A 25,452-nucleotide genomic window follows, 5' to 3' on the forward strand; every position below is an offset into this window, starting at 1 on the left:
TTATGACTTAGCATATTTTTTGGGGTAAGAGTGATGTGTTCCCTAAACATATAAAAAAATCATATTATGAAGAAACTAAATAAATTAAGGTTCTTTTTAAGGGCATGTTTGGCGATTTCTGCGTGATAGAGCATATTTTGATGGATTTTCGGTCATATTCAGCATATTTTTGAATTTTCAAGAAATATACAGTCATTTTCGAAGTGGATTCGTTCTTACTCCCATGATTACTCGAGGTTTTTTTTCTTTTTGGACTGTAGCAAAGTCTTTTTTAATTTTTATTTGAACATTTACAGAAAATATTCATTGTGTATTGCCCATAAAGCGAACTAAAAATAGTATGTATATGAAAATCTTAGCAATTAGATATTGATGTTTGAAACAGTCCAGTTATAAGGGCATATTTTTCAAATTATAGTGCATATTTTGTAAAATTTTAGGTCATAAGAGCATATTTTATTTTGCATATTTTGGTGATTTTTAGATCATAAAAATCGTAGCCCTACTAATAACCAATTTGTTAAGAATACAGCAGAATTCTTTACTAGTACTTTTACAAGGAAAATTCAGTGGCGCAGATATAGTTATAAATTAGACTCATTTGCAGTAAAAAGAGTTGAAGTTATCAAAGATTTGGGTGTGGGATTAGATACGAGGCTTGATTCATGTGTATGAAATTACAAGAAAACGCTAGAAAGAAAAACGACCACCTAATCAACAAATGGTCAAATTCAAACAATCTATTCTTGATACTTCAGTTATTTACTATGTATGTAAGGCCTATATTGGAATGCAGCACAACAACATGGAATTTTGCATGTAATAATATCCCGGGTTCGAATCCCGACCTGGGCATGGATGTTTGCGAGTGTCCATTCATCAATTTCATCATATCATCACTCATCCCCATCTTCGCAAATTAGCCAAAAGTGGAAAAAAAGGCGACGTAAAATAAAGGAAGTCAATGGATGTGATAGTAATATGAAAATCAGGCTTGAAAATGTACAGAAAATATTTCTTTTTTTCTTTACTTTAAATTCAGACTTTTTACATTTTATTATGAATATTATAATTTGTTAGATAAACTTAATATTTCGTGCCTCTTGGATGGAAGAAATTTTAACGATTACAAATTTAAATTTACTAATGGAAAATTTGATATTTCCTAGTTATTGTCTAAAAAATAACAACTGCTCTGCAATTTCGGTCATTTCCCATTTTAGAAATAATAGGTATTTTAATTGTCTTATATCCCACTACTATCATAATCCCTTGGAGTCTAAATGACCCTTTATTATTAAAACAACATGTATAAGTGTTTTCATTGTAAATTTATATTTTTTTAAAATTTGTAATTCATTTATTTCTTAGTATGTTTTATTATGTAGTACAGTAGGATCCATGAGTATTACCGTGCAAATTGTCCATCATTATGTTCGTGCACTTTATTTGACCCCAATAAGAGCTTCAAGAATTAAAACAAAACTCAAAACAAGCTGTTGACAACTTCTTCACCGGCATACATAAAAATCTATTGCTTAAAAACACACAGAATGTAAGAGAAAAATTAATGAAAATAGTCATGGACAATTTGCACGGTAATACTCATGGATTACACCTATTTAAGTTTTAATTGTGTATAGTGCATATGTCGTTTATCGATTGTAATTACCTGTTGTATAAGGCTTGGTTGCTGTTTTTCAGCAATATAATCAAATACTCAAATAAATACATAAATAAATTTGACATCAAGTGAGCCTGACGAGAAAATATACTTAAAGAATTCTTGTGGCTCTAAACTTGGCAACAACACAACGATTCGTTATGAAGTCTACGTACAACTTTGTTCCAATCGACAACTACAAATATATTAGACCCAACCTTTAGAAAACATTCTCACACCGATCCAACCATAATTTTACACTTTTGCGATAAGGCACAGATTTCCTCGTTGCTGTTCCACGCTGTTTCAACACTATAGAAAGTTTTTCCGCAATGCTTTTATATAGGAATTAAACGTACGTGTGAAGGCATGCGTGCTTTCCATTGGAAAGTAAATTCTTAACCGATGTATCGCTTCGGCCACTGACCACCCTCGTCACGGTGGGAGCAGCACACATCAAAGAAGGTTCCTGTTCATTCTTCCAGCCTTGATATTGGTGTTTTGCTGCTCCAATTCCCATCCGCAGCTTCCAGCCTGGAACGTCTTATGACCGAGTGCTGGAACGAATTTCTCGAACTCTGTTTTTCCTAGCTGAGGAAGTAATAACTCCACCTGCGATTATTAATATGCACGACGTAATTTCATCCAGATTGAAATCAGACTGAGATTACGTCATTATTACTATAAGGATACAACGCTGAAGAAGGTACTGGACATTCGCACTTGCTTCCTGGAAGCATTGTACATTCTATTCATAACATGTAGAAACGAATGAAGTAATGGTAAGAATTAAGAATACAGAGAATGTATCTAATTTCGTTTTTGTTTTTTTTGTATACTAACTAAATTTGGCCTTGTAATCACGAATCTGTTGTTAAAATGAGGGGGACACGTGAAAAAATTGTACACATATATGTTGCCACGAACACGGGTAGCCCCACAAACCATTCACGGATAGACCCACAAACCATTTCGGGTAAGGTTAGGTTAGGCAAGCTTAGTTAAAATTTTGTTCGTAAAACAATGCGATACAGGTTTTTTAAAAAAAAACATTCCGAACTTATATCGGCTTTTTTCCCTATTTCCAGACGTGACCCCCGCATTTTAACAACAGATTCGTGATTAGAAGGCCAAATTTAGTTAGTATACAAAAAAATTAACGAAACTGGAGACATTCTCTATATTCTTAATTCGCTCCGAAATAATTAACATTGATGTCACATAGCGTCCATGTTACATAAATCCAAAGATCTTGTAAATATGCACTAGATAGCAGTGTTGTTATGGTATGTGTCCAGAAACCCATAAATCAGTGGTTCCCAAAGTCTGCGCCGCGATTGGCTTACAGGGGCACCGCGAAATGTTCCAATTGCACATTGTGAAATATAATTGTAAATGCAATCAATATGATCGTCTCAAAAATGTGCTTACTTAGTCCTTCTTACAAATAAATGTTTCTTAATTTGAAATATATGTGTATTCTTTAACTTAAGGCAAGCAATCCAACCGCACTAACTGAGCGTTGGAAAAGATTTCCCTGTCGGAAAGTATGCAGCCTTGTAGATTAAAGGAGGACACATCTGCAACTGACCAACCTCACCGAGACGAGACAGAAGCAAGCTTTTTTCCACTTAAGTTTTCATGGCATAGTGCTGATATTTTGCATGCATTAAAGTGTTCAAAAGGAACTTGTAGGTAGTAATGGACGTTACGTTTGAACTTGGGAATAGAAATTTGGCCATGTTTTTTAATAGCCCCGTCTAGTTCGCTGCACTTCTTGACACTAGTGTAGTGCAGGTGTATCCCGGTGTCATGCTGGTGCAAGGAAATGTTCAACCAAGTAGACGATAAACGGTGTTCAAGTTCAGAAGATTCAACAAATGCCTGTCTGCTGCTTTAAATCTTCATTTGATTAGTCAGCTCGCACCACATGACCATACACCACGCATTACACAGCACCAAATCAACGAAGTACACAGGCTGATGTTGCACCGTCTAACCAACTAGACGCGCAAATGAGGCGAACTGGACGGAGCTACTAGAACAGCACACAACACGAGCAGTCCAGGGTGTAATCAGGCCTGTAGCCAGGCAGGTGCCAGGGGGTGCTGAGCCCTCCCTGGAACTACCGTCAACCCCCCTGGCACTGAGGTCAGTTCCCTTGACATTAGGAAAAACTATTTTGTGTAATTTGTTTGCAGTGAAAAGTGAAAATGTAGACAGCAGATATTATTTTCCTCACAACTTAGATGAAGGATAAATTCAGGGAGCATGAACAGCAGCTATTACATTTGTTCATCTTATTTATAAGAAGAAGTCTCAAGTAGCGGCAAGTATTTAGGAGATTTCTCTTCTCTAAACTTCAGAAAGTTTCTTCACAGGGAAGCTTCTTTATTTGTACCTTCGTTGCCCCTGTTGCAACCTTCCAGTTATACAGAAATCTGTGACTTTGATGTCATTATGCAAATTCCCTCCGCATCTGCGTAAAAGGTTAACAGCTCCCAAGTTTTGGGAACGAATGGGAGTTCTACTGTTTCGGCCGAGGAGTGGAATGTACAGTAGACCCTATGATTGAATATTGTACATCTTTTTCTGTGTGATATAAATATCTTTATCATCAAACGTAGTATGGAATGTGTAGTAAGGGATGATTTCAGTAGCAGCCAATTAACACTTTAAGTGATATTTTAAATGATATAGAAAGATGTAGTATTTGTGTGATATTTCTAAACTTTATGTTATTTAATGACCCCCTCCCCCCACACACCTAATTTACCTTCATTTAACACTGTTAAACTTTTGAAAAATGGACTTGATTTACAAAGCCCCCCCCTGATAACCCGTGAGCCCCTCCTGGAGATCAATTCTGGCTACGGGCCTGGGTTTAATACCGTGCAAACTGTCCATCACCATGTTCGTGTACTTTATTTGACCCAATAAGAGCTTCAAGAATTAAAAGAAAACTCAAAACAAGCTGTTGACAACTTCTGCACAGCATTCATAAAAATCCATCGCTTAAAAACACACAGAATGTAAGACAAAAATTAATGAAAATAGTCATGGACAATTTGCACGGTAATACTCATGGATCCCACAATAAAGAAGTCATAGATGCAATTTGGTATGCTTGTTTAATGTATCCCAGAAATCAACGACAACAGAAATGATGTAGCAATCGTTCCCAGCGTTTGACCTACAAGGCGACGATGGGTCTCGTTTATTGCACACTTCTCAAACACCTATTTTATCAAGCTCTGCCCTTAGTCTTCTAACGTAAAGCAAAAATTGCAGTGTAGTTATGCTAAGAGAAGTACACCTAATAAGCCCAACTTAAAAACGAAGTTATTCTACGAGGTTGGACCAAAAGGGTGTTTCAGTTTCGTGCGATGAGTGAGACCCACCCTTCGTCTTCTGACGTAGGGTTGGACTGCTTTCAATAATACACTGCAATTTTTGAGGCATGACCACGAAGTTGTTATTCATGCTTATAGCCCTAAAGCATTTAGTCTGACGTCGGAAGAAAAAAGGCGGGGATTGACCAAAATTGTGCTTGCGAGGTGTGCGACAAGTGAGACTTAGTCGACCATGGCCATTTCTGAAAGCGGTTTTCTTCGGAGAAAGAAAAATGTCTGTGCACCCAAGCTGCTCGATCTTATTATTATTTTTTTTTAGCAGAGACTAATTCCGCAACATTAAAGCTCTTTCCATCTGCGCCTATTTCCGTTATTTTATTCAGAGTCAAAGACCTAATCTCCACCATCGAATTGGTTCCAACCTCGCCCCATTTCTTGTTATTCTCACAAGGAAACGGAACGTGACATGTCTTTGAACATTCAGCTGCGTGTTTAAAGAAAGCGAGAACATTTGCAGAGTGTACATGTTTAACCCCCCTCTCACAAAATCTACTGAATGAATTAATTTGATTTGAGTAACAACATGCGCTGTCTTTTAGTTATAATTCCGACAATAAAAGGTTACAGAACAAATTCGGGATTCAAATCCAGAACCACTGTTGACTGATAAATAACAACCATACCCAAACAGTTATTCCAACCAGGGACCCTTGGTGTTATGGCGCGCTGTGATAACCCACTCAATCTTGAAGGGAAGACTATACTAGAGGCTCTTTAACCCGGTAACGGCGAACTTAGTTTAGTTTCTTTACAAGATTAATATTTGAGGGGGCAGAGTATTTTATTGGGCTACAGCCAGATAACCTCCTTAATTAGTACGAGGGCCACTATTTATATTTTGAGCCTTGGCAACACTGATTGAAGTTAGGCGCGATTTGACGTTTGCACGGAATCGTCTGGCATTAGTGACCATAACGTACTTCATATGTTTTGTCAATAGCTTGATTTGTGTTGTTTATGTTGCCTTGGAGATTGCGCGACAACAATAAAATGGAATTAACTCCTGAACATTTTCGTGCGATGATTTTTTACGATTTTCGACGTGGATTATCAAGACAAGAGTGCATCGATCAACTTACTTCCACATTTGGCGACGAAGCCCCATCCTTTGCCACTGTCAAACGCTGGTATAACGAATTTAATCGTGGCCGCCATTCGCTCACCGACGAGATTCGCGAAGGTCGTCCAAAATCAGTTGTTGTTCAAGAAAACATTGATGCTGTGCAAAACATAATACTGCAAGATCGTCATGTGACATACTGTGAGATTGAGGCAACCGTAGGCATTAGTTCCACCAGCATATATAAAATATTACGTGATCATTTAGCTGCGAGAAAGGTATGTTCTCGTTGGATCCCACGCAATTTGACAAAAACTCAAAAAGACGCTCGCGTCAATTGGTGCAAACAAATGCTCAATAAATACAATCGTGGTGCTTCAAAAGACGTATATAAGATTGTAACAGGTGACGAATCATGGATATATGCATATGAGCCGGAACGTAAACAGCAGTCGACTGTATGGGTGTTTCAAGATGAACCCAATCCAACAAAAATTGTTCGCGCTCGAAGCACATCGAAACAAATGGTCGCCTGTTTTTTCTGGAAAACTGGTCATGTGGCAACTGTGCCTTTAGAGGAACGTAGAACGGTCAACTCTGAATGGTACGCAACAATTTGTTTGCCAGAGGTCTTCGGTCAAATACGGAAAACAAACAAACACCGTCGGATCATTCTTCATCAAGACAATGCCAGCTGTCACACGTCTCGTCTAACAACCGACTTTACGAACAGTCAAAAAATCGAATCGATGGGTCGTCCGCCGTACAGTCCTGACTTGGCACCCAATGACTTCTTCTTGTTCCCGAATGTCAAGAATAAATTGCGTGGACAACGATCTTCGTCGGCGGAAGATGCCATTGATGCGTTCAAAAACCATATTATGGAGGTGTCTCAAGAAGATTGGAAAAACTGCTTTGACAAATGGTTCGAACGAATGCAAAAGTGTATTGACCATAAAGGAGAAAAACAATAAAGCAGTTTTCAATGCCAAATTCCTGTTTTTTCATTGTTAGGCTCAAAATATAAATAGTGACCCTCGTATAACTTCTTTATAGGTAAATTCTAACAAGACTTCCTGGATAGACAACCCCTAAAATCACTCTCTCGCGCTCCATTTCATTGAAGAAATTTGTTTTATTTTAAAATGTCAAGATTTGTATTAAAGTGAATAACAATCATTCATTGCATATTCTTGGTCGTAATAGCATTGAAGGTTGTATCAGGTAGGTTTCAGGAATCTAAACACAACAAGGTATATTCACAATTGTCATCCATCTAATTCAAGGAATTCTATAACCTATTACAAGGGAAATACAGATTTAGGGAAAGACTATCTACTGAAATATATTCCAAACAACTCTTACGTCTGAACACTTTAGAGCAAGAAACAAACTATGATCAAAAAACAAAAAACATGCATAGCTACACAAGTTTTACCATGAAATTTTTTTTCCCTGCCGAATACGAGCTGGGCTGTTCAATGTTCAATATTTTTTATGATAGTTATCAGAAAACATTAAAGATAAAATACAGAAATGGGTGCCACAAAACTTGAGTTGTTCTGAGGACACGTTGTTTGATTTAAGCCTGGGCTCCGAATACTAAGCGTATAGAACAATCTTCTGAGTCTTTCCTTAAAGATTTCTATTCCCTAAACACCAGCGCCACACGGAGAAAACGCCCACTCATTACGAAGTAGGCACAGCAGCCTTGCAAGGTCCTGGTTTCGGAAATTGCTCGTATCAGACGAGAAAAAAATTCATGTGCTAAGGTTAATTGGTCAAGGACCTGAATCACAACCTTTCTCTTTCACAGCTGGCACCAGGTGGCAGCAAAGGCAAGGTTTTTCAGTGTTTTGTTACCTTTTTATACACAATTTCACCCGTCGTTGGGTAATGCAGCTAGGACGGGGTGATCGTGTACCAGGACATAGCGGAATGAACGTTCAAAAGAATTGACAGCGTAAGAAAGCTCTTTAAGTGGAATGAATTGTTTGCGAAACGAAAACCTTTCAATTAAAGAGCAAGAATGCAGTTTACTTTCAAGGAAAAATACTTTTAACAATTTGTTCCATTTCCTGCTAAATTAATATACGAGGTTTGTCCAAAATGTCACGTCCTCTCTTCATGGTTGTTAAAGGTTCAGAAACCCATAAATTCTAATGGGTTCTATTCGGTTTCGCAACAGGACCGGAACGTTTTTTCTCGCACAATTTAAATTCGGTCCAGGTTGCCTATTGTTTAGTTGAAAAAAGGTTCCTCGATTGTATTTAAATTATTCTGCAATAGAAGGTTCCTGGACCGTATTTAAATTCATCCGGAAAAAAAGGTTCCTGGACTGAATTGAAATACTTTACAGACAAAAAGCTTCTTTACGGTTCATGGCCCATTTACGCTTGCTGATTATCTTTGCAATTTAATTTATTTAAAATTCCTGGACCTTTAACAATTCTGCTTCTCTTCTGTATTATCATTAGAGAAAGGTTAGATTTTTGTTATTTAACATCGCTTTACTGTCGTTTTCAGCTAACCACGACGATGAGGATGAACACCCATGCCATGATTCGAATCTGGGACCCCTGCAGTCGGAGCGCGCTGTGCTAACGACGTGGCCACGAAGGTACTAGTGTAACTTCGATTCACTTATTTTCATGCCATGCAAAATTATTGTAAATTTGCCACTTAGACGTAGGAGGAAATGACGAATGAACGGCAAAGGAAGATAGACACGTGAGACAAAACCCACTTGCATGATTATGAGATTTGAGTTGTGATTCCTGTTTAGTCCATATTGTGGACAGATAGGCTAATTAAGACTGGACCTACAGTTTAAAGAAGGATCCAAACCATTATGTGCCTCCACTGTCACGTGCCAGTTCCGACGACACAATGAAAAATGCAAGGAAGAAATGTTTCCCGAGAGCGACGATAGATGGCAGCACTCCATATAAAGAAGAGCAGAGTTCACTGTAGAAACTTGGAGCGGAGAAGAGCGATTATATATATTATAGTAAATGCAAAATACATAAAGAAAGAGTATAAAAATTATAGAAGGAGTGAATAAAATGTTGTATATAGCCAATTAAGAATATGCTCGTATATGAAACAATTAGGAAAGTTAATAAGTGAGCAAATTAATTCAGAAATGTATCTCCTTTTTTATCCTAATGATCAAAATTTTAATACCTCTGACGAGGAGAACATCGTCAGCTTTTGTGTTTGTCCGTCCCTCGGTGGCGCTGTGTCCAAATTAGACGCCCCGAAGCACTTACGGTTGCGCTTCTTATTAGACGCACTGGGCCATAGGTAGCGCTTGCTGTTAGCCATCCTGGGCCATTCCCTTTTTGGTCGTTACATAGGAGATGGCGCTACTGTCAGTTTAGACGCCCCTAATCTTTCTATAAGTATAGCTTGTGTCGTTTGTATAATGCCAAAGAAGCGGGGAAAACGAGCGCATACATGTAATAAATAAGATTACGCTTTAAAGGCAAGGACAATAAATTAGAAGAAAGAAAATAAGAATAAGCCTTTTCCAAAAATAGAAAGAAAAGAAGAAGCCTTTTACCAAAATAGAAGGAAGATAGGAAGAAGAAAATTTCCTTTCAATTATACATAAATTTATAAGAAGAATATAACAGACGTAAATTTGGAATCAGCATATATAATTATATATATATATATATATATATATATATATATATATATATATATATATATATATATATATATATATTTCAATGTATATACAAGCTTCGTTATATATTTTCTCTATATTGTGTACAGTTTTCAGAATATAGATCCGCATTTAACTATATCCTCTTGGCTATAAAACGCTTTCTTATTTGGAATTCTCGAATAAAGAACTTATCCCCTGAGATTAAGATATATCTGTAGCCGTGGTATGTTTATTTGAAGAAGTGCACTAGAGGGACGTTACACCACAGAGTATCGAACCCGGGACCCCTTGATTACAATGCAACGACTTTACCACTATTTGAGGTTTGAATTGTATCCTGCGAAAATATACAGATACATATTCCCAATCCATAGCAGTTGTCTGATTACGTGTATATTGAGATGGGGTCTACGAGGACCTAAAATTTACTACATGATGATATTGCATCATGATTTGTGAGGAGGAGACTTTCGTAATGTAAATTCAAAGGCTTGACGGTGAAAAATGACTTCGCTTTTACACTGTTCTAATACACCTTGAGAACTCTTAAGCCTAAGGAATGGGCGGACATCTTGTTGAATTAGCATTCGTGTTTTGTTTCATGGAGCGTCTACGATGCAGCAGCTTGGCGAAGATAATTCCACTGAGGTGGTGTAATGTGTTTGGATATCTTTCAGCGTAGATTCATTCCCCGCCCCATTTTTCTCTTTCAAAGCATTGTGATCCAGCCAGCGGTGACTATGTGGGTCATGTCCTTGCTTGAAGCTCGCTCCAGAGGTAGAGTACGATTGAAGGCAATAAAATCATCTCTTCAGGTGGAAAACTTTGCAGAAGAATTATGTTTTGGTTGTTTTTAAGGTCGGCTGATCACTACAACCTGAGTCTGCACGATATGACGAACGACATAACAAACATATCAGTAGGGAGAGGATTTTTAGATGCTAAAAAACTGAAAAAGATTTATTTTTGTGTTCAAAAACATCGGAAAGCAGTGTTGTTAAAGAACCAAGGGGAACCTATTATCTGGATAAGTTTAAATAGGGTCAAAGTTTCGAATTGAAATGAAACAATACAACTTGGATCGAATTCAAATTGTGTGAGAATAAAAGTTCCGGTCCGGTCCATTAAAATGTATGGGATCCTGGATCTTCAACAATCCCAGGGTTGCTAAAGGTCCAGGAATAGTAAATAAATTCAATTCCGGTCCAGGGGAGAAAATCAGAAAGCGTAAAGGGGTTCTGGACCGTAAAGAACCTTTTTATCTGTAAAGCATTTCAATTCGGTCCAGTTAGCGATGGCGTGGTTGTAAAGTCGTCCCCTTGTAATCAAGGGGTCTCGGGTTCGATACCCGGTGGAGGCACATAGTCGTTCGGATCGCGCTTGAAACCAGGGTTGTTAATGGTCCAGGATCCCTTAAATTCTAATGGGTTCCGCTACAGGACCGGAACATTTTCTCTCTCACAATTTAAATTCGGTCCAAGTTGCGTAGTTTCATTGAAAAAAATGTTTGTGGACCGGATTTTAATTGATCCTGAAAAGGTTCCTGGACCGTATTAAAATTGATGAGGGAATAAAAGTTCCTGGACCGAATTTAATTTCTTCCGGAAAAAGGTTCCTGGACCGAATTTAAATTTATTCGGAAAAAGGTTCCTGGACCGAATATAAATTCATCCGGGAAAAGGTTCCTGGACCGAATTTAAATTTATTCGGAAAAAGTTGCTGGACCGAATTTAAATTCATCCGGGAAAAAGGTTCCTGGACCGAATTTAAATTTATTCGGAAAAAGGTTCCTGGACCGAATTTAAATTTATTCGGAAAAAGGTTCCTGGACCGAATTTAAATTTATTCGGAAAAAGGTTCCTGGACCGAATTTAAATTCATCAGGGAAAAAGGTTCCTGGGCCGAATTTAAATTCATCCGGGAAAAAGGTTCCTGGACCGAATTTAAATTCATCCGGAAAAAAGGTTCCTGGACCGAATTTAAATTCATCCGGAAAAAGTTGCTGGACCGAATTTAAATTCATCCGGGAAAAAGGTTCCTGGACCGAATTTAAATTCATCCGGGAAAAAGGTTCCTGGGCCGAATTTAAATTCATCGTGGAAAAAGGTTCCTGGACCGAATTTAAATTCATCGTGGAAAAAAAGGTTCCTGGACCGAATTTAAATTCATCGTGGAAAAAAGGTTCCTGGACCGAATTTAAATTCATCCGGAAAAAGGTTTCTGGGCCGAATTTAAATTCATCGTGGAAAAAGGTTCCTGGACCGAATTTAAATTCATCCGGTAAAAGGTTCCTGGACCGAATTTAAATTTATTCGGAAAAAGTTGCTGGACCGAATTTAAATTCATCCGGGAAAAAGGTCCCTGGACCGTATTTAAATTCATCGTGGAAAAATGTTCCTGGACCGAATTTAAATTCATCCGGGAAAAAGGTTCCTGGACCGAATTTAAATTCATCCGGAAAAAAGGTTCCTGGACCGAATTTAAATTCATCCGGAGAAAGGTTCCTGGGCCGAATTTAAATTCATAGTGGAAAAAGGTTCCTGGGCCGAATTTAAATTCATAGTGGAAAAAGGTTCCTGGACAGAATTTAAATTCATCCGGAAAAAAGGTTCCTGGACCGAATTTAAATTCATCCGGAAAAAAGGTTCCTGGACCGAATTTAAATTCATCGTGGAAAAAAGGTTCCTGGACCGAATTTAAATTCATCCGGAAAAAAGGTTCCTGGACCGAATTTAAATTTATTCGGAAAAAGGTTCCTGGACCGTATTTAAATTCATAGTGGAAAAAGGTTCCTGGACCGAATTTAAATTCATCCGGAAAAAAGGTTCCTGGACCGAATTTAAATTCATCCGGAAAAAAGGTTCCTGGGCCGAATTTAAATTCATAGTGGAAAAAGGTTCCTGGACCGAATTTAAATTCATCCGGAAAAAAGGTTCCTGGACCGAATTTAAATTCATCGTGGAAAAAAGGTTCCTGGACCGAATTTAAATTCATCGTGGAAAAAAGGTTCCTGGACCGAATTTAAATTCATTCGGAAAAAGGTTCCTGGACCGTATTTAAATTCATAGTGGAAAAAGGTTCCTGGACCGAATTTAAATTCATTCGGAAAAAGGTTCCTGGACCGAATTTAAATTCATTCGGAAAAACGTTCCTGGACCGTATTTAAATTCATCCGGAAAAAAGGTTCCTGGACCGAATTTAAATTTATTCGGAAAAAGGTTCCTGGACCGAATTTAAATTCATTCGGAAAAAGGTTCCTGGACCGTATTTAAATTCATCCGGGAAAAAGGTTCCTGGACCGAATTTAAATTCATCGTGGAAAAAAGGTTCCTGGACCGAATTTAAATTCATCGTGGAAAAAAGGTTCCTGGACCGAATTTAAATTCATCGTGGAAAAAAGGTTCCTGGACCGAATTTAAATTCATCGTGGAAAAGTTCCCTGGACAGTATTTAAATTCATTCGGAAAAAAGGTTCCTGGACCGAATTTAAATTTATTCGGAAAAAGTTGCTGGACCGAATTTAAATTCATCCGAGAAAAGGTTCCTGGACCGTATTTAAATTCATCCGGGAAAAGGTTCCTGGACCGAATTTAAATTTATTCGGAAAAAGTTGCTGGACCGAATTTAAATTCATCCGGGAAAAAGGTTCCTGGACCGTATTTAAATTCATCCGGGAAAAAGGTTCCTGGACCGAATTTAAATTTATTCGGAAAAAGTTGCTGGACCGAATTTAAATTCATCGTGGAAAAAGGTTCCTGGACCGAATTTAAATTCATCCGGGAAAAAGGTTCCTGGGCCGAATTTAAATTCATAGTGGAAAAAGGTTCCTGGACCGAATTTAAATTCATCCGGGAAAAAGGTTCCTGGACCGAATTTAAATTCATCCGGGAAAAGGTTCCTGGACCGAATTTAAATTTATTCGGAAAAAGTTGCTGGACCGAATTTAAATTCATCCGGGAAAAAGGTCCCTGGACCGTATTTAAATTCATCGTGGAAAAAGGTTCCTGGACCGAATTTAAATTCATCGTGGAAAAAGGTTCCTGGGCCGAATTTAAATTCATCCGGGAAAAAATTTCCTGGACCGAATTTAAATTCATCCGGAAAAAAGGTTCCTGAACCGAATTTAAATTTATTCGGAAAAAGTTGCTGGACCGAATTTAAATTCATTCGGAAAAAGGTTCCTGGACCGTATTTAAATTCATCCGGGAAAAAGGTTCCTGGACCGAATTTAAATTCATCCGGAAAAAAGGTTCCTGGACCGAATTTAAATTCATCGTGGAAAAAAGGTTCCTGGACCGAATTTAAATTCATCGTGGAAAAAAGGTTCCTGGACCGAATTTAAATTCATCCGGAAAAAGGTTCCTGGGCCGAATTTAAATTCATCGTGGAAAAAGGTTCCTGGACCGAATTTAAATTCATCCGGAAAAAAGGTTCCTGGACCGAATTTAAATTTATTCGGAAAAAGTTGCTGGACCGAATTTAAATTCATCCGGGAAAAAGGTCCCTGGACCGTATTTAAATTCATCGTGGAAAAAGGTCCCTGGACCGTATTTAAATTCATCCGGGAAAAAGGTTCCTGGACCGAATTTAAATTCATCGTGGAAAAAGGTCCCTGGACCGTATTTAAATTCATTCGGAAAAAAGGTTCCTGGACCGAATTGAAATTACATATAAAAAGTTTCTTTACGGTCCAGAACCCATTTACGCTTCCTGATTTTCTCTCCTGGACCGGAATTCGATTTATTTAAAATTTCTGGACCTTTTTAACAACCCTGCTTTAAACTGAAAGTCCAGTCCCGATTATCTTATCTGTGCATAAAAGGGATGTAAAACAAGAAAACTCAAACTTATATCGAAACTTGAATAAATGTGTTATGCTGTGTTCTATACTCTGTCCAGGTCATCTCTGGAGCAAAGCAAACGAAAACAACGTTTCTGCACAAGTTGTGACGGGGGACGGCTCCACCAATGAACATGCGAGAGGGAATGGGATTTTGCCAGCCTTCGCAGCTGCGTGTACTGCTTCGCTCTGCCCACTCGATTTCTCCCCCTCTCTGACGCTATGCGCGACCTTCCTCCAGAGATGGGTGGGACAGGGTATACGTTGTATGATTAAATATGTCATCTTATACCGGGTGGTCCAAAAGTCCCGGAACGGTCACATATCGTGAGAAATACCCCTAGGGGGCGGGGGGCCACTATGAAATTGTGAATGGAAACCCCATTTTGTATTGTAGAATGGGAAAGATTACTTCATTCCGAGTCCAACGAGCTATCAACGACCCTCCTAGCTCAATTAGGAACGGAGATATGGCGGTTTTAAATTTTCGCAAAAAAGATTTAGATTCGGAATCTGCACGTCAAGACCTTTCAATAGAATATATGGAAGGGGGTAGACGAAAATTTAAAATCGCCATATCCCCGTTCCTAATTGAGCTACGAGGATGGCTGATAGCTCGTTGGACTCGGAATGAAGTCCTCTTTCCGACTCTACAATACAAAATTGGGGTTTCCATTTGAAATTTCACAGTTGCCCCCGCCCCACCCTCAGGGAGCGGGGGTGGGGAATCAAGTGTGATATCATTGAATAGCTTTCTTTCACTTACAAGGGTTGGATAAAAAGTAATGGCAACACTGGTATAATTGGTACTTGACTGTATTGGCAGAGGAGCACGTGTTACATTCCTTCAAAGTAATCGCCCCTCATCTCTACGACCTTCTGTCACACGCATGGAAGGCGTCGTACACCGTCAGCGCGTCCATCTCTGTCGATGTCCCGCAGTGACCGCCCTATAGCACGTATGATGGCTTCGCGCGTGTCGTAGTGCTTCCCGCCCAGTGGTTCCTTCATTTTGACAAAACGGTCGTAATCACACGGTCTCATACCGGTGAATACGGCGGATGTTCCGGTACCTCCCACTACCAGGTATGCAGGAGCGCCGTCACATTGTTCGCAGTGTGACACCTTGCATTGTCAAGCAGGATGATGGGACACCGTGCCGTCGCTTCCTTCTTAATGCGAGACGAAGGTGGTGTTGCAAGAAGGTGCAGAAGTAGGCAGCGTTGACCGTCTGCCTGCGAGACGTTGTTCTTCTTGCCTAAACATATTGTTAGGGCGCTTGCACTCTCGTCCTCTGCTTCAGAGCACTGCTGTTTTTGACTGAAAAACATACAATCGCTCCCACTCACTATACTTCCTCGTCTGACATTCCCTTATCAGCCACGAAACGCTTGTGGCGCTGTGACTCACTCCTTTCACGGGACAGCAATGTTGCCATTACTTTTTATCCAACCCTTGTATTAAACACGTATTTTTTTGTTTTCTGATTCGATGTGTATTTCTCACGATATGTCACCGTTCCGGGACTTTTGGACCACCCGGTATGTTGTTGCCTTGCAAGCAATGACCAATTTTCATAAATTATCACAGACTGTTCATGTGACCGCCAGCATTGCTTGAGGTTGTGGGGGAGGGGAAGTGAAAGTCACCCCTTGCCTTGTCGCTTGTGCCCTCAGCTAGGGACACACCCGGCTAGTCTGGCGCTTCAAGAGCAAAGCGGCACGAATTGTTGGGTGACGTAAACAAACTGGTTTCCTATTCTTGAACTTAGCCGCGAGATCAGAGGCTGGGCGGGAAGAACGCAACTGGACACTGCGTGCAAGGACCTTATCTGCTGATCCTATTTCTCCTACACAAATACACGTATGGTCCTGTCATTATGTAACAAAGCTTCTGAACTTGATCCGTGGAGTAGAAAGTGTTTTCAGCTTTCACTCTGTTTATTTCTTTGATTGTGTATCTCTTACTATTGGCAGCGCGGCGATTGGGTTCCAAAAAGTGGGGGGAGGTGTCACAACTGTGGGGGGAAGGACAGTTTAATTTTCCTTGGTGTGGGGGCAATTGCCCCCTACGTCCCCCTAATCGGCGCTACTGCTTACTGGTTTGTGTATATCTATTAGGCTTGCCAACCCTCCCGGAATCGAGCTCGGTCTCCCGGAAAAGCTATCTCCCGGAATGACGAGATTTAGAATTAGTTTTTTTATTTTCTTTTTTTTTATTTTGTACCAATCGAAGACATTTGTTATTGCAAACCTCGCAAATAAACTTCACATTATTTTGAATACTCCTGAAAAATTAATTGATTGACGAAAGCAAAAATTAAGTTTAAACCCATTGTTGTGCCAAAGCATCTTTACAAGAGCTGCAAAGCTGCGTCAAAGTCTCGAGACTATTTTATTTATATTGAGACAAATTTTAGTTATACGGACAAAAATTAATAACTTTAAGGCTTGTCTTTGTGAGATATGGCCAAATTTCTTTCATTTTGAAAGCTCATCAGCCACTAAATATGGAATGTTTATTCAATGATATCACACAAAACTTTCAACACCATCACACATTATATTGCCATAACAATGCCAAAAAGTCCCTTTGCAACCTCAAAATAACATTTTGTTTACACACACATACACGTCTCCAAACCGACCCCTTGAAAATTTTCCCGTTCCTACGAAACTTCCCTTCTGGGAAGATCCCTCCAGAGAATTCTCTTTCAGGACGAGGTTAAACACTGTCAGCCATGTCTGCGCAAAACTGAAATAAATGAAGCGCGACAATCTCTTTTGAATCGAAGTTTCACCAGTAGGGTATAGACGATATTGGAAATTTGATATCGCGATATATCGCCAAGAAAATATCGTCACAATATATTTCCCGTATCGTGATATCGGTGATATATGGATTTGATATTTGTACAAATTGTGTAATTAATCTTAGTGTTCATCGACTATTGTGCGATGTATAATATGTTTGTATCTGAAAGTATTTAGCAGTACTCTGTTGTGATTGTACTGTATTGTGTTTGTATTTTGTTCTGTTACTTTGTGTAACATACCTACTGCCATGTTTATCATTTTATCTTTTTTTATCTTTTGCTTTGTATTTTGTAATATTGTAATTCTGTAGTTTTGTATTTTTGTAATTTTTAAAATGTATATTTAATCTTTATTATAAATGTTTTGAATATGATCCTTTGTAATCGGAACTATTTGTTCTGTTAAGGATCTTTTGCTAAATAAATAAATATCGTGACGATATATTCGTCTAGTTCCATAAACGTATTTAGCTTTTCAACAAAAAATAATAATTTAAACAATGCATAACAACATCTTGCCTTTAATTTTATAACAAATAAAATAGCTATACAAATAAACACAACAAACAATACATCGGTGTAAACAGCTTCCTCTACATATACAAACAATAATACATATATTTATATTTATTTTTACAATAAAATCTAATTACAATCATCATACACTCAATGCTACATATTACGATATTTCTCTAATATCGCGATATCTCGACTGGACTATATATCGAACAACAGTAGTCACCAGCTAGACTGCAAAGGACAGATCTAATAATGCTTCAGGTAATTTTTCTTTTTTTAACAGAAGAAATGTTATCCCCAATATAATTGCATATTTCGCGTTAAGTGCAAAATTCGGTGTTATTCTGAAAAAAATGGCATAATTTGTGTTATTTCGTGATTCCGGAACACCGAAAACTTGTGTTCTTAACCTACCCAAATACATTTAAGACACTTTATTTTGCTTTCCTCAACCTTTCGGTGTTGTGTTGTCCTTAAAAAGAAAACTTCACGTCCATGATACATCCATGTCTGGGTAGGGGTTTCCATCTGGGACATCGGACATCGCATCGCCTTACTCTGACCATTACGTCACGGTTATTGGTGCTTTCGACCAACTGACCGAAGCAATATGAACAGATCCCCATGAGGGACAACTCGCCTTGACTCAAAAGAGAATAATTCCCATTCCAAGAATTTTAAATGTCTCATTGCTGCAGGATACGTTCTCAAATGTACACCGACGCTCAATATTACAGTGTCTGATGACGTCGTGGAAAATTTAATACATGCGCTTGCTGTAGGGACAAATGACGAAATTACGAAGGCTCTGGAGGGTCTGTGGGGCGTTCCCCTTTTTACCGCTTTCTTCACTGAATAGACATGTGGGTGAAAGGTGAAGCAGCTACGTTTCAATATCCAGGAGAATGTCTACATGCAGTGGTTTACTGTTACATGCAAGGGAATCCCACTAACTATACTAGACCCTGGTACAGTGGGATCCATGAGTATTACCGGGCAAATTGTCCATGACTATATTCATTAATTTTTCTCTTACATCCTGTGTGTTTTTGAGCGATGGATTTTTATGTATGCTGTGCAGAAGTTGTCAACAGCTTGTTTTTAGTTTTCTTTTAATTCTTGAAGCTCTTATTGGGTCAAATAAAGTGCACGAACATGGCGATGGACAATTTGCACGGTAATGTTAATGGATCCCACTGTACATTGGGATGCACGAGTATTGCTCGGCAAAATGTACAGTCAACGGTGAAGATAACAGTAGGCAAATTGTCCATCACTATTCTCATTACTCTTTATTCCACACTCTATGTTATTTTAAGGAATGAATTTCGTTTATACAAAGCAGATGTTGTCCTCTGCCTATTGACGTTTTTACTTCAATTCATGATCATCACATTGTGAAAAACGTACTGAATGAAAATGGTGTGAACAATTTGCCTACTATTTATTTATTTACTCAGAGTTTCAGACACAGTCTTATTTGGCCATTTTACACTGAAACAACATAAAGTAGAAACAAAAAATAACAAAAGATAAAAACAATAACAAGATGGGATAGATTTACATGTTCTTGGTCAGTAATATACAAAAATTACTTTCTGGAAGGAAAATATCTACATTCAGGGGAAGTTTGTTGTAGATTTCTGGGAGCCTGTAAAACAAGGAGCGTTGTAGAAGGGATAGCCTAGTGGTTGGGTTGTGGAAGAGTTGCAGGTTGCGCGTTTGCTTTTGGGGTACCCTAAGTGTGAATTCACTGATTAGGAGATCTGTTCTGATTTTGCCATTTATTATTTTGTATAAAAATTTCATGTCAGCTAGATCACGACGAAAGGATGAAGAGTGAATATTCAGAGCAGCCATGGTGTCTGATTTGGATACATGTCGAAAGGAAGGTATTCTATGGCGAACAATTGCAAGAAAGAAACTGAGAACAGAATCTATTCTGGTGAGATTGGTTTTTGAGGCCATTGCCCAAATTGGGGAACAGTATTCAAGGATGGGCGAGATGAAAGATTTAAAGAATAAAGCAAGAGATGATGGGTTTTGAATTTCGCTAAATCTGTAAAGAAGACCGAGAAGGCGCATGGCTTTTTTAGTGTTAGCTATAATATGATAATTAAAAGTGAGTTTTTCATCCATGATAATACCTAGGACCTTTTGGGTGGAAACGTTTTGGATTGGATTGTTTTCAATAGAATAAGTAGACAGCACTTTGTTCTTTTTTAGGGAATAAGTAAGGAAAGAGCATTTCTGAAGGTTTAGTTCTAAATTCCACTGACGACACCATTTAACAAGTTCTGTGAGACCATTTTGAAGAATCATCATGTCATGATGCGTTGAGATCTCCTTAAAGAGTTTGTATTTCTTTCGCCGTTGAGTGTACATGACTAATTTAATATATTTTTGTCTTGCAGCCCACGTGTTTTTAAGGAATGGATTTTTACGTGGGCTGGTGCAAGAGTTGCCAGCAGCTATCATTAGGTGAAACAAATACACTAAACTTGATGATGGACAAATTGCTTGCCAATACTCATGCATACCACTGTACTCTCTTGTACGTACGAGACCAGCTCAAGAGGAGTAAAACCTTTTGTGTGCTTCTTCAAGTATGGTCATTTTGCACCCTTCTAAATACACGAGAAAAAAAATACCTTATCTAAAACACTTACTTTAAAGAAAATGTAAAAAGCACTTGATAAAAGTTAAAATTGCAAGTTGTAAAGGAACATTCGATGCTTTTTGTTAGTAAAAACAGTTTGTATATATCCTCTTAATGGTACCAAATTTTCTTGTTCCTACTGTGTAAAAAGAATCGAAACGAATATTCAAATTAATTTAATATTTTTGGTCATATGCATTACCTAAAAGAATTAATCAACTGTGTCTACTTGTGAGCGGATTTAATGTTAGAATGATGAAAAGAACGGCCTTGCAATGGTGAGGATATCCCTACTATAGAAACTCCTGCATCGATTTGGGTGCATTAACAAAATGGGTATGGTTAAGCTTTTTGCTAATCGTAATCCATTTTGGTAGAAGTTATTAAATTTATTGCTAAAGTGCACAATTAACGAAATAATTTGTTTCTCTCCAATTTAAACAATATTTGGTTACGAGATACAATTATTTGGTCAACCCAAACGAAATTCTTCCTTCTTTCTCTGACCCTGTCAGACAAAACACTGTCGACATTCCTCTGTGTGCCCCTGTTTCTGGCCAACAATTACAGACGCTAAATATATTGTTGGACTATTGTCTGAAACGATTCTTGCTTCGCGAACTATGTAGTTCACGTCTTTGGAAATATTTACTACGTATGGCGTAAGTTACTCACTGGGGGGTGGGGTGAATAAAAGCCCCTGCAGGGATGAAAATTTTCCTCTATAGGATCTTTCGGGGTAACAGTAATATAGTGAAAACATATTTCACTCGTTTATTTCCTAATTATTTACATTTGTACTTACCTGTTATGCATAGCAGAACGTTTCTGAACGTGGGATTTTGCTTTTTTCACTGAAAAAAGCGTAATTTTTCACATTACAAGAATTTATTGTTCGTTGCTAATTCGCTTTCGTTACACACAATATGGCGGGCAAATCTTGACTCACGTTGTCTATCGTCAGCTGATATGCAGTGTTTCCGAACTTATTAACCGAAAAATGCCGCACAAACTATTCACAGAAGGTTTTTAAGCGAAAATTGATCCACAAACCATTCACAGAAGGTTAGGTCAGGTTCAGTTAGGTTAGGCAAACACATATAATTAAATTGGAAAAAAACGCTGCTTACGTCATCTTGTAAAACTACCGCGTGGTTGCAACACTAACAGGGTGTTACATAATCTAACGCACGGAACATTTGATTCACGTAGTCGACGGTAATGGTGGCAAGAGCTATCGTGCATCGGAGATACATTAATGTCGAAAAATACATGATTTACCGGCCGAATAAGTTGAACGAAGGGAGAAAACACTTCCACGAGCTTCCAAAAGTCCACAGAAACTCAGTTCACTAAGTAGTTTCTCTGTAAATTTGAAGAAATGTGTTTTCACTATACCATACTGTTACCTCTCTCAGGGCGGAAATCTCTTGTAACCAAACCCTTTTCATTCACACCATGGAACTATCGTATGCGAAAAGATTTTGGGGTTTGCCTTGTAATCAAAGGGTACTGGGGTCGATACCCGTTGGAGAGATATTGCATAGTGGTTCAAATCAGGGTTGTTAAAGGTCAGGTAACTCAAATTCTAATGGGTTCAGCAACAGGTTAGGAACCTTTTTTCTCACACAATTTATATTCGGTCAAAGTTGCGCATTGTTTCATTGAAATAAGGCCCCCTGGCCCGTATTTAAATTTATCCGCAAAAAAAAAGGTTTCTGCACCGTATTAAAATTCATTCGGAAAGAAGGTTCCTGGACCGAATTGAAATACTTAACAGATAAAAAGGTTCCTTACGGTCCAGAACCCATTTACGCTTGCTGAATTTCTCTCCTGGACCGGAATTGAATTTATTTAAAATTCCTGTACCTATAACAACCCTGGTTCAAATCCCGCTTTAAGCTGTAGGTCCAGTCCCGATAAACTGCATAAAATGGGACTTGGTAACACTTTACTATACCTGAGACAGATTTCTTCAAATTTACAGGAGAAAGTACTTACGCAAATCATTTTCTGTAGTGTTGTTGATGTTCGGGAATGTAATTTTGATTCATTTTAATGCGATTGCATGTGGTTTTGTACGAAAATCTATTTCCGACGCGCTATTGCTGCTGCCGCCATTTGCTTCCTGCACGAGAGCACAACACGCTCTCGTATTGTCCGTATATGCTAAATTGAACGAAAGGAGTGCTAATGGAACCTTACCTAACAGGCCTAACCTAACCTAGTAGGCATACCTCGACCCCGTGATGGTTTGTGGGGCTATTGTGAATTTTTGAGGTAACGTCAATGGTTTTTCTGGCTCAAGGAACGATCAACGGTAAGCTATCGCCATGTTGCGTGTGGAAATAAACAAGAACAGTAAGTACTCGTAAATGTAAGAAATATACATTACTTTCCTAACAAATTAAATTATTTCACCTAAATAAGTGTTCCGGAATGCAGAATAGTACGTTAGCAATGTAAAAAAGTGCGAAAGAAATGATTCCCAGGTGTCTCAGGTATAGTAAAGTAGTACCCGATTTTTTTTAAACGAAATATTTTGATGTTTTATGTAACGTAAAATTTATTTCAGGGCGCGGAAACCATACGCACAATAACAGATATGCTTCATCGCAAGCAATGGCCCGCGTAAGTAAAATACGCCTATCACAGACTACTTTCACCGATTTATATTCCTAAAAACTTGTTGTATGCACACGCAAGAAGCGAATAAACATGTGCAAATGCTAACCACAAAACCTAGCACTCTTAACGTAACGTATTATTGAAGCAATGAAATCTAACGCTTGTAATGAAATAAAACCGATCGTATCTAAAAGAAATATGTACATACATACGTAAAAAATATGCACGCGAAAGACATGCTACTTTCACAGTTTTTTTAAACGTAAAACCAGGTTGTACTTGTATGCATACTCAAGCAAGCACATGGAAATGTGTTAATCGATATGCTTCAATAGTTTATGTAACCAAATTTGTTTCAGAGCGTGTAAACCACATAAACCGATATATTTTAACGCAATAGTACCACATTCAACAACACAGTACTTCGCTACAACGTGTATCAGCGAGCCAAAACTTTCATGAACAATTCGAACTTCGTAAACAATGCAAAATGTTCATTGCGGTGTTGCAGAGGGTCAAAGTTACGGAGATAAGAAGCGACATGTGGTGTGTGGCCATTTGCCCAAAGGTTGGTTTGGTGTAAGGCCCATCTTCAATGAAGTTTGCACGCAAAAATTTAAAACAAGACACAGACAAAATCGACCCTAGAAAAAATCCAGATTTAAACCCTTCTAATCAGAAAGTAGACGTTATTTTACTTACGTCATCTATCCGCCATGCTCCAAAAAAGCCTTGGTCCTGCCATAGCCTGCACTAGATAAGAGATTTTTATAGAGTCTTTTTTCGCTGTCTGGTTCCTTCTGTTTTCGTAATTGAACTTCACGCATATTGAAACCTTTACACAACACACTACACACGCAAAATAAACTTAAAACAACACAATTCACACGATACAGCACAGTCAAATCAACACAACGCACGCATACACCGAATTGAATACCTCAAAATTTCCGTACAGAGGGCGTAGGGCCACGCTACAGCTATACTCACAGCAGTATTGCCAGCTACTGAAAAAACAAAGCTAATTTTAAGTAGCACCATGACAGGCGACTGTTCCTCTATTTAAATACGATCCCGGGCGTGCTGTTATAATATGAAATTGCACGTTTAATTTGAATTTACCTGCGAAATGTGTCGGAACACGTTAGATAAATGATCAGTGCTTTAAAACTAGATTTTTTTTTTAAAAAAAATATGATTGTTGACAACAGCAAAGTTATCGGAACTCCAAGATCGTTAAAATGTAGGCAGTATTTGTTTAAGTCACATTCAATTTTCACAATTTAAATGCTTTATTATTGTCAGTTTATGTGTTCGAATGAATCAATCCTTTATTTTGGACATAACTGCTTTAAGCCATTTTTTTTTGTCCATGATTTATTTTTAGACTATACATAATATTTTTACATTTAAATTATCATTCTTATTTCACAGAAGTTGTATTAAGATAATATTCAAAATAATTCCTTGTGACTATACTTTTATTTTCATAGTTTTTGTTAATTATTCATTGTTAATAAACCACTGTTGTTAATTAATTCATGGACCAATTCGACCCCCTCCCCTATCCCCACGCGCATCGTCGTCACCTTTATTCAGTGATAAGTTTGATCTGATTGATTGAGTTGGTGTTTTAAGTCCACTTTATGCACAGTAAGGTTGATCGGGACTGGACCTACAGATTAAAGTGGAATCCGAACCACTATGTGCCTCCACCAGGTATCGAACCCGGGACCCCTTAATTACAAGGCGACGATGCTACCACTGCGCCATCTGGGAGGCCTCAGTGCTAAGCGTGTATCAGGGGATTGATTTGATTTATTTTACTTCGCTTTTCTGCCACTTTTGGCTAATCACGAAGATGGGATGATAGGATGAAATTGATGAAGGGACACTCACAAATAACACCTCGGGATTCGAACCCGGGACCCCTGCTGTCGTAGCGCGCTGTGCTAACCATTCCGCCACAGAAATCGACGAGTTTACCCGAGTTCTTCTCATGTTGGTACACCTGCAGTTTCTTTGCCTGCACAAACTAACCATATAATATTCTTTGCACTGGCGTACACAGGCCGGAGCTGATGGAGCTACATCCCCTCCCGAAATTGAGACAATCAAAATTTTCAATTAAAAACTGTACAGAGCTGGACTTAAATCAATTTGGTTAATGCACACACAC

At 38.4% G+C, this 25,452-nt stretch overlaps 1 protein-coding gene across 1 annotated transcript in view; it reads right to left on the bottom strand.

Annotated features, from left to right (window-relative positions):
• The window catches only part of LOC145981805 (uncharacterized), a 101,312-nt gene extending 77,159 nt beyond the window's left edge, over positions 1-24,153 (bottom strand). The window contains exon 1 of the mRNA XM_083115233.1: positions 23,976-24,153. Within this exon, the coding sequence (XP_082971359.1) occupies positions 23,976-23,980 (5 nt within the window). The 5' untranslated portion in view covers positions 23,981-24,153. The remainder of the gene's footprint in view (positions 1-23,975) is intronic.
• Between the last annotated feature and the right edge of the window lie 1,299 nt (positions 24,154-25,452).

The sequence above is a fragment of the Lepisma saccharinum genome, chromosome 30 (genome assembly GCF_977018435.1).
Source record: "Lepisma saccharinum chromosome 30, izLepSacc3.1, whole genome shotgun sequence".
Lineage (NCBI taxonomy): Eukaryota > Metazoa > Arthropoda > Insecta > Zygentoma > Lepismatidae > Lepisma > Lepisma saccharinum.